This window comes from Eriocheir sinensis, unplaced genomic scaffold (genome assembly GCF_024679095.1).
Source record: "Eriocheir sinensis breed Jianghai 21 unplaced genomic scaffold, ASM2467909v1 Scaffold91, whole genome shotgun sequence".
Classification (NCBI taxonomy): domain Eukaryota; kingdom Metazoa; phylum Arthropoda; class Malacostraca; order Decapoda; family Varunidae; genus Eriocheir; species Eriocheir sinensis.
Window position 1 is genome coordinate 653406 of NW_026112286.1, and position 10411 is coordinate 663816.

The 10411-nt window shown below is 45.0% G+C and overlaps 1 protein-coding gene across 1 annotated transcript; it reads right to left on the minus strand.

Moving 5' to 3' along the window:
• Positions 1-299: 299 nt before the first annotated feature.
• Positions 300-9267, minus strand: LOC126994896 (uncharacterized). The gene is made up of 6 exons (XM_050854163.1): positions 8974-9267; positions 8576-8745; positions 7070-7242; positions 5138-5431; positions 1265-1554; positions 300-469 (listed from the first exon to the last, which is right to left on the minus strand). The coding sequence occupies exons 3-5, from the start codon at positions 7230-7232 to the stop codon at positions 1541-1543; spliced, it is 471 nt and encodes a 156-aa protein (XP_050710120.1). The 5' UTR covers positions 7233-7242; positions 8576-8745; positions 8974-9267; the 3' UTR covers positions 300-469; positions 1265-1540.
• Between the last annotated feature and the right edge of the window lie 1144 nt (positions 9268-10411).

The window sequence follows — 10411 nt, forward strand, 5'->3', positions numbered from 1 at the left end:
CCAAGGTATTTAAGTTATGCAATTGGAAAACTGTCTTAAATATGTTAGCAATAAACCATTACTTACACACACACACACACACACACACACACAGACATAGATATAGCCAAGATATTTATAGTTATACAATTAAAAACTCTTAAAATGTTAGCAATAAACCATTACTTACACACACACACACACACACAGACATAGATATAGCCAAGATATTTATAGTTATACAATTAAAAAACTCTTAAAATGTTAGCAATAAACCATTACTTACACACACACACACACACACACACACACATACCTTTGTTGATGGGCGTGAAGATGATGTCATGGTCGATAAGCTGCCCCCATTGCATGACCATGAGGGTGTAGCGAACATGAGGAGCCGAGACATCGTTGTGCATGTTCGTAGAGATTAGCCGAGGGGAGGGAAGCGGCTGACCTGTGATTGACGTAGCTCAGGGTTTTGATAGCCCTGGAAATGGAGGTAGAATACTGGGGTTAATAGTAGTAGTAGTAGTAGTAGTAGTAGTAGTAGTAGTGGCTTAGATAGGCCTGGAAATAGGGGGATAGTTGTTGTAGTAATGGTAGTAGTTGTAGTAGTAGTAGTAATGGTAGTAGTAGTAGTAGTAGTAGTAGTAGTAGTAGTAGTAGTAGTAGTAGTAGTAGTAGTAGTAGTAGTAGTAGTAGTGGCTTAGATAGGCCTGGAAATAGGGGGATATTTGTTGTAGTAATGGTAGTAGTTGTAGTAGTAGCAGTAATGGTATTATTATTATTATTATTATTATTATTATTAATATTATTATTATTATTATTAGTAGTAGTAGTATTAGTAGTAGTAGTAGTGGTTATAATTTGTTTGTCTATACATATACACATACATGCATTCTCTCTCTCTCTCTCTCTCTCTCTCTCTCTCTCTCTCTCTCTCTCTCTCTCTCTCTCTCTCTCTCTCTCAGTTTCTTTCTCTTCTCTTCTCTTCCCTTCCCTTCCCTTCCCTTCTCTTCTCTTCTCTTACGTAATCCTCATCTAACTTAACACACACACAGACGCAGACACACACAGACACAACCCACCCTCATACACACACACACACACACACACACACACACACACACACACACACAGAATTGATATTACGTAGTCCTCATCTAACTTAACACACACACAGACGCACACACACACAGACACAACCCCCCCTCACACACACACACACACACACACACACACACACACACACACACACACACACACACACACACACACTCACCACCTTCATAGGAGGGCCTCAACAGACGACTCTTGGCCCGGAATGACTTGCCGAAGGACGGGAAATTCAGGTTATTGCACCATCCTGTCGCCGTACGGAATCGTGGTGTATGGTCGCAAGGCAGGTCTGGTCGTCACACTCAAACACACTGGGGATTTCCATGATGTCGCTCACGTCAATGTTTGCCAACACTTCCATCAGGTCGAGGACGTTGCTTGGTGACCCGGATTCAGTAGTCCTTCAGCTGGCGGTCAGCTGCGCGTGTTTTTCGTGCCCTTATGCTGCCTGACCTGTGGGATGGAGGGGGAAAGACAGGTCAGTTAGTTGTCAGGTCGTGAGAAATGACCTACGTAATGACTTGACCTGACCTGAAGAATGTTAATAGGAATGAAAAAGAAGACAGGAATATAAGGAAAATAAGAAAAGAAAATTAAAGAAAACAATAATAATAATAATAATAATAATAATAATAATAATAATAATAATAATTATAATAACAATAATAACAATAATAATAATAATAATAATAATAATAATAATAATAATAATAATAATAATATGAAGAATTAAGGAAGAAGAAACAGAAGAAGAGGAAGAATACCAATAAAAAGAACAATACAAAGAATAAGAGAAGAGAAGAGCCAGTAGTGGTTTGAGGTCATGTTTGAGGTTTGGTAAATACCCGACTCATTGCTAAGGGTCTGGTAAGGCTGGGAAGGACTATATGGCAGGTCAGGTAAGGAAAAAAAGTTTGAATAAGAAAAAGGAGGAGGAGGAAGAGGAAGAAAGAAAAATATGGAGAAGAAAAAAAAAGTTTGAATGAGAAAAAGGAGGAGGAGGAGGAGGAGGAGGAGGAGGAAAGAAAAATATGGAGAAGAAAAAAAAGTTTGAATGAAAAAAAGGAGGAGGAAACATGGAAACATGGACTAGCAGGCAGCAGAAAGCCTGTTGGCTTATTACTAGGCTGCCTGCGTTCAGTGGTTTAATCAATCCGTTTGCCATAGGAGTGGCTTGCAGGGAAGGATTAAAGCACTTGTGTACCTACTCTTGGGAACGTTCAGTTCACACCCGTTGCAGCAAAGTGGCGATCAATGTGTTTCTTGAAGGAGTTGATGGTCTCTGCGCTAACCACTTCTGCAGGAAGGCTGTTCCAGTGGCGAACAACTCTATTTGAGAAAAAACTCCTGCCGATGTCAGTATTGCATCGCTTTGCTTGAATTGTTTTTCCGTTGTTTCTTGTTCTCAGGTTTGTTTGTAGCGTGAAGAGTTTGGAGTGATCAACGTTGCTGAGCTTGTTCAGGTACTTAAAGACTTGTATCATGTCTCCCCGCAGTCGTCTCTTTTCCAACGTGAAGAGGTTGAGTCGCTCGAGTCGCTCTTCATAAGGCTTCGTACTCAGTGATGGTATCATCTTCGTGGCGCGGCGCTGTACTCTCTCAAGTAATTCAATGTCTTTCCTGTAATTAGGAGACCAGAATTGCACGGCGTATTCCAGGTGGGGCCTTACCAGCGAATTCTACAAGGATAACATAACTCCCGGCGTCTTGTATTCGAAGTTCCTCGCTATGAACCCAAGCATTGTATTGGCTTTCTTACAGGCGGACTTGCAGTGTTTTGTTTGTTTCAAGTCACTGCTGATGGTGACCCCGAGGTCTCTTTCCTCTTGCACAACATGTAGAGGTTCGCCACCCATGTGGTATATGTGGTTGCTGTTTCTGGATCCGATATGCATTACTTTACATTTGGTAGTGTTGAAGGACATCTGCCATTTTTCTGACCACCGAGTGATCTGGTTCAGGTCTCTCTGGATAATTTCGCAGTCTGCCGTCGTGAGGGCCTTCCCACCCACCTTTGTGTCGTCGGCAAATTTTGAAAGATTGGATTTTAATCCTAGTTCTAGGTCGTTGATATATATGATGAAAAGTACGGGTCCCAGCACTGACCCCTGTGGCACTCCACTTGTGACCGGGAGCCACTCGGAGGCCTGTCCGTTGCGTACAACTCGTTGTTTTCTTCCAGTGAGCCAGTCTTTGATCCACGCTGTCAGATTGCCGCCTAGTCCCGCCGACTTGAGTTTCTTGAGGAGTCTTTCATGTGGCACTTTGTCAAAGGCTTTCTGAAAGTCTAGATATATAACATCGCTGGGGATATGATTATCCCAGTTTTCATAGATACCTTGGAAGAAGTCCAATAAATTGGTTAAGCATGAGCGCTTGTTCCTGAAACCGTGCTGAGCATCGGAAATGATGTTGTTGTCTTCAAGGAACCTAACGAGTTTGTCTCTGATGATCTTCTCGAGGATTTTTCCCGCCACTGAGGTCAAGCTGATTGGTCTATAGTTTAGGGCCACACTTTTGTCTCCCTTTTTGTAGATCGGAGTTACATTCGCTTGTTTCCAGTCTTTCGGGACTTTGTTTTGTTGTAGTGACTGATTGTAGATGGCGGTGAGTGGCTTGAGGATTTGCTGCTTGAGTTCCTTGAGCAGCCTGGGTGACAAGTCGTCGGGTCCGGTAGACTTGTTTGTCTCGAGTTTGTCTAGGTACTTTTTCACATCCCGTTCGTCGATTGTACCAATTTCTAGGGGAGTGATTCCCATCGGTGGGGTAGGGCTCTCGGGTACGGACTGGGTGTTCTCGACCGTGAACACTGACGCGAAGTTCCTGTTTAGGATTTCGACCATTTGTCTACTGTCCTGTGTTAGTACGTCACTTTCATCTTTTAGGGGACCGATATTGCTTTTTGTCTTCTTTTTGGTTCTTATATACGTGAAGAACTTTTTCGGGTTGGACTTGGCTTCGCGTGCAATTTGCTTTTCATAGTCGCGTTTACTCTGGCGAATGAGTGTTCTGCAAGCTCTGAGGCTTTGATGGTACTGTTCGCATGCCTCGTCAGTGCTGTTTTCCTTTAGCAAGTTGTATTTTCTCTTCTTCAAATTAATCGCCCGTCGAACTTGGGTAGTCATCCATGGTGTGCTTGTGGCATTATTTGTTCTCCTTGTCTTCATGGGAACAGTCGTTCTCTCTACCTCCAGGAGTTTGTTCTTAAAGCCTTTCCACGCACCGTCCACCGGAGTGAGGTTCATGGGTTCCCAAGTTGTCTGGGTTAGCAGCTCACGAGCGAAGTTAAAATTGGCTTTTTTGTAGTCTGGAATCTTGGACGTGTTTTCGGTGAGTTCATGGTCTGTTCTGATTTTTAGGCGAATTAGGTGATGGTCGCAACCATCCAGTTTTTCGCCAACTTGACATTCACGTGTGAGATCTGAATCACTCACGAGTACTAGGTCTAATATGTTATTTTCCCTCGTCGGTTGGGTAACAATCTGAGTAAGAAAAGTTTGAATGAGAAAGTTTGAATGAGAAAAATAGGAGGAGGAGGAGGAGGAAAGAAAAATATGGAGAAGAAAAAAAAGTTTGAATGAGAAAAATAGGAGGAGGAGGAGGAGGAAAGAAAACTATGAAGAAGAAAAAAAAGTTTGAATGGGAAAAAGGAGGAGGAGGAGGAGGAGGAGGAGGAGGAGGAGGAGGAGGAAAGAAAAATATGGAGAAGAAAAAAAAGTTTGAATGAGAAAAAGGAGGAGGAGGAGGAGGAGGAGGAGGAGGAGGAGGAGGAAAGAAAATTATGTAGAAGAAAAAAAAGTTCCAATGAGAAAAAGTAGGAGTAGGAGGAGGAGGAGGAAATAAGGAAGAAAAGGAGGAAGGAGGAGAAGGAGGCTTGTGAGTGCGTGAGTGCGTGCGTGCGGGTGAAAGTCATATTCCGAACCTAACATGAAAAATGAGTGCGTAGGACCACCACAACCTCTTCTAACCCCCACCCCCCACACAAAAAATGAGTGCATTCGTGAGTGAGTGAGTGCGTGTGGGTCAAGTTACTCACGTTTCTGCCACAGCTGCCGTTCGTGTTGCCTCATAATCCCCCAAGCCTTGACACCCGCGCTAAAGCAATCCGTCAGAAGCTCCTCGGCCTCCCGCATAACCCTCGGACTCAACTTCAAGTCCTCACTCCCCTGCACTTCCGACCCCCTGCCCACCAGCGCTTGCATGAGGTCAGGGGTCACGCGTTGGCTCCCCCAGGTCGGGCGTTGCGTCCTGGGGTGTCCGCTTGGGGTCAGTCTGGGTCGGGAGTTAGTCTGTTGCTTCGTTCTGGGTCCTGGGTCAGTTGGTGTGTGTGCTAGAAGGTGTTAGTGGCAGTCAGTCAGAGAGAGAGGGGAACATGTGTTAAGGGAATTGTGTGTATTTACCTTGTTGTATTTACCTAGTTGTAGCTGTAGTTGTAGGCCTGGGCTTTACGCTCGTGTGGTTCCGTCTCCGTATCTATGGAGTGTGTGTGTGTATGTGTGTGTGTGTGACCTACCATGTGTAAAGGGTAGAGTGTGTTCGGTGTGTGCGTTGGGTGTGCCGGCAAGCTAGTCTTCGCGGCATCTGTTAATTACACCTGGGACTTCGCTGAACACGCTATACTGTGATTTATACCTGATTTTTAAGTGTTATATTTGTGTTTATTATGGGATTATTATGTTCCAGTGTGTGTCATTGTTAAGTTGGGCTCCATGGCTACACACACACACACACACACACACACACACACACACACACACACACACACCAATCACTAGTCATGTCAGTATAGCTCTGTAGATTTCGATAGGCCTTTTCCATAATGAAACACACACACACACACACACACACACACACACACACACACCAATCACTAGTCATGTCAGTATAGTTCTGTAGATTTCAATAGGCCTTTTCCATAATGAAACACACACACACACACACACACACACACACACACACACACACACACACACACACACACACACACACACACACACACACACACACACACACGATCACTAGTCATGTCAGTATAGTTCTGTAGATTTCAATAGGCCTTTCCATAATGAAACACACACACACACACACACACACACACACACACACACACACACACACACACACACACACACACACACACACACACACACACCAATCACAAGTCATGTCAGTATAGTTCTGTAGATTTCAATAGGCCTTTTCCATAATGAAACACACACACACACACACACACACACACACACACACACACACACACACACACACACACACACACACACACACACACACACACACACCAATCACAAGTCATGTCAGTATAGTTCTGTAGATTTCAATAGGCCTTTTCCATAATGAAACACACACACACACACACACACACACACACACACACACACACACACACACACACACACACACACACACACACACACACACACACACACACACACACACACACACACACACACACACACACACACACACACACACACACACACACACACACACACACCAATCACAAGTCATGTCAGTATAGGCCTCCCCATAGGCTCACAAGATGGTCAGAGAAAGAAAATAATAATAATAATGTCATAGTCAAAGTAGGTCATTGTGTGTATTTGGGGTCATCCTAGGTCACTCCCCCCTCCCCTCCATCCTTCACCCCCCTGTACTGACCTCACTATCATCATCATCATTATCATTATATTACATACGTACATATAGATAAGTAAATCTCTCTCTCTCTCTCTCTCTCTCTCTCTCTCTCTCTCTCTCTCTCTCTCTCTCTCTCTCTCTCTCTCTCTCTCTCTCTCTCTCTCTCTCTCTCTCTCTCTCTCTCTAACACACACACACACACACACACACACACACACAGAAATATACACTTAGAAATATTAACCGTTGAAATTAAAATAAAAAAGAAAACACACACACACACACACACACACACACACACGCCAACACTCACGTGCTTCCCAGAGGTTCCACTCGGAGTCCCTCATGTTGGTGATGTCGCGCCTGGCCCTCTCAATGCTCTCCTGAAGCATCTTGTCGGGAATGATGAAGTTGGGGCTGGCGGTCTTCCACTTCTTCAGGTCCACACCCTTGATATGCTTCCCCTGGCAGGCCATTGGGGCATTCCTGTGTGTGGAGAGCTTGGTTAACTATCGCCTGGTTCTCTGTCTGTCTGCCTAGCTACCCGTGCCTTTCCTAACCAAACCCATCCCCTCATAGTGACAATATAAGAACTTGAGAACATAAGGAGGGTGCAAGAGGCCATTGGGGTGTTCCTGTGCGTGGAGAGCTTGGTTAACTATCGCCTGGTCCTCTGTCTGTCTGCCTAACTACCCGTCCCTTCCATAACCAAAGACTTTCCCTCGTAGTGACAATATAAGAACTTGTGAACGTAAGGAGTCTGCAAGAGGCCATTGGTGCATTGCTGTGGGTGGAGAGCTTGGTTAACTATCACCTGGTCCTCTGTCTGTCTGTCCAGCTATCCGTCCCTTCCTTAACCCAAAACATTCCCTCATAATGGCAACACATGCATAGACGTAACACATAGCTCGTCACATAAACACACACACACACGCATCTATCCAACATTCACGTTCTATCTATCTATGTAACTATTTTCAAACAGGCGATCTGGCGCTCTGAGATGCTTAAGAATACAAGCTTAAAACTTAAAATTTGTGGCTTTACCGTGTAGCAGCGACGGGCCAAATTTGTGGCTTTACTGTGTAGCAGCGACGGGCCAAATTTGTGGCTTTACCGTGTAGCAGCGACGGGCCAAATTTGTGGCTTTACTGTGTAGCAGCGACGGGCCAAATTTGTGGCTTTACCGTGTAGCAGCGACGGGCCAAATTTGTGGCTTTACTGTGTAGCAGCGACGGGCCAAATTTGTGGCTTTACCGTGTAGCAGCGACGGGCCAAATTTGTGGCTTTACTGTGTAGCAGTGACGGGCCAAATTTGTGGCTTTACTGTGTAGCAGCAACGGGCCAAATTTGTGGCTTTACTGTGTAGCAGCGACGGGCCAAATTTGTGTCTTTACCGTGTAGCAGCGACGGGCCAAATTTGTGGCTTTACCGTGTAGCAGCGACGGGCCAAATTTGTGGCTTTACCGTGTAGCAGCGACGGGCCAAATTTGTGCCATGATATAACACCCCCCAAAAGATGATACATAAACTGATCACAAATGCTTTGATATATATTATGAAATGGTTTGTATGGATGATGATTTTCCTCATTTTTCTTGCTTAGAAGGACCATTCAGAAACATGGTACCCGCTGTTACCGGGTTAAACACTTCTCTAAACACACACACACACACACACACACACACACACACACGCACACACACAGACCGATGCTTAATTTACGATGTTTTTGTTTGTATCTATGTATATGATGTTTTGATAGCAATAAATATTTACTTACTAATCTACACACACACACACACACACACACACGTACCCTTAGTGAATGAGGAGGGCGGGATGTCGTCCTCATACCAGTAACGATCGCCTCGCCTCAGGTGGTGGAACTGGCGACCAATCAAACAGCCAAACGTGGGCCCGACCAGCGCTCCACAGTTTGGCTTTTCCGCGAGTCCACCGGTGAAGAGATCCACATCATCCACATGCCTGGGAGATGGATGAGAGTTACCACATTGTTAGTAGAGGTTGTAGTAGTATTTGCAAGGCATTGTTAGTCTAGTGCAGGATAACAAAGGCCTTTCCCAATGTCTCCATCTTGAAGGGAAAGGCATCTTGTATTCTCAGGGCTAAAAAATATATAAGAAATTGTGTTAACAGAGAAATGTATGGGGGTTAAGATCACAGACTTAAGGCTTTGATACAAGGCTTCCTTACTTATAAATCCCTTGTAGTTTCTTGGTGTTTTCCAGGGCAACGACATCACTGAGGTCTTGGAAGGAGACAGCTTTCAGGAGGCAGCTAACATTAACCTAGGACAGACCTGACCTAACCCACTACCTCCTTGCTATCATATTAAATCCATAAGAACTTAAGACTGTACATAACGGTCTGACAGCTAACATTAACCTGGGACAGACCTGACCTAACCCACTACCTCCTTGCTATCATATTAAATCCATAAGAACTGAAGACCTTACATAACGGTCTGACAGCTAACGTTAACCTTGGACAGACACAGACTAGCCGGAACACACTACAAACACTGCTTTCGGCTTCAGAGACATTCTCTAGTGCAGAACAACATAGGCATTTCCCAACAAGCAAACTGAAGCTACCAATACAAGGCTTCCTTACTTATAAATCCCTTGTAGTTTCTTGATGTTTTCCGGGGCAACGACGTCACTCAGGCCTTGGAAGGAGGCAGCTTTCGGGAGGCCGCAGAGGTGCCTCCAGCGGTTGTATCCAGCGATGCCGTGGTCACGCCCCTGCTGCAGGATCTGTGCCGCCAGGTCCAGGCCAACACCTGATAGATAGATAGATAGATATTGAAAGATAGAAAGAGATATATGACCAGCAATAGGTAATACACACACACACACACACACACACACACACACACACACACACACACACACAGAGGAGGAGACAAGGAAAAAGAAGAGGAGGAGGAAGAGGAGAGAAGAAGAGGAGGAGGAGGAGGAGGAAAGAAAAGAGGAAAAAGATGCAGAAGATAAAGCAAAAGAGGAGGAGGAGGAGGAGGAGGAGGAAGAGAAAGAAGAAGAACAAGAACAAGAAGAAAAAGAGGAGGAGGAAGAACAAGAAGGTGATGCAGAAAAGGAAGAAGAGGAAGAAGAGGAGGAGGAGGAGGAGGAGGAGGAGGAGGAGGAGGAAGAGAAAGAAGAAGAACAAGAAGAAAAAGAGGAGGAGGAAGAACAAGAAGACGATGAGGCAGAATAGGAAGAAGAGGAAGAAGAGGAGGAGGAGGAGGAGGAGGAGGAGGAGGAGAAAGAAACACAGACACACGTACACATCACACTAAATACACACAATAAAAATAAAATAATAATAATTCAAATATAATGAAGAACAAAAAAATATAATCCCTATATACCCACCCCCACCATACCCCCATACCCACCAGTCTTAGCGTCCTCGAACATCTTGCTGGTCATGGCTTCGGAAATGGCCATGTCCTCGTTCTGGGCGTGGGAGCTGACCATCCCCTCAAGGATCTCGTCGAACTTGCCTCGCTCGTAAAGGTCGAAGGGTGCGTAGAAGGTGCTGGCAATGGGGCGTTCCTTGACCTTCTGACCCTGTGGCGGGGAGGAAGAGGAGGAGGAGGAGGAGGAGGAGGAGGAGGAGGAGGAGGATG

What these genes read in the sequence shown, in the direction of transcription:
- LOC126994896 (XM_050854163.1), bottom strand. Translation starts at nt 7,232, where the DNA reads ATGGCCTGCCAGGGGAAGCATATCAAGGGTGTGGACCTGAAGAAGTGG. An exon ending in GTGGAACCTCTGGGAAGCAC is followed by an intron (nt 5,432 to 7,069) that starts GTGAGTGTTGGC and finishes AACACCTTCTAG; the next exon opens with CACACACACCAACTGACCCA.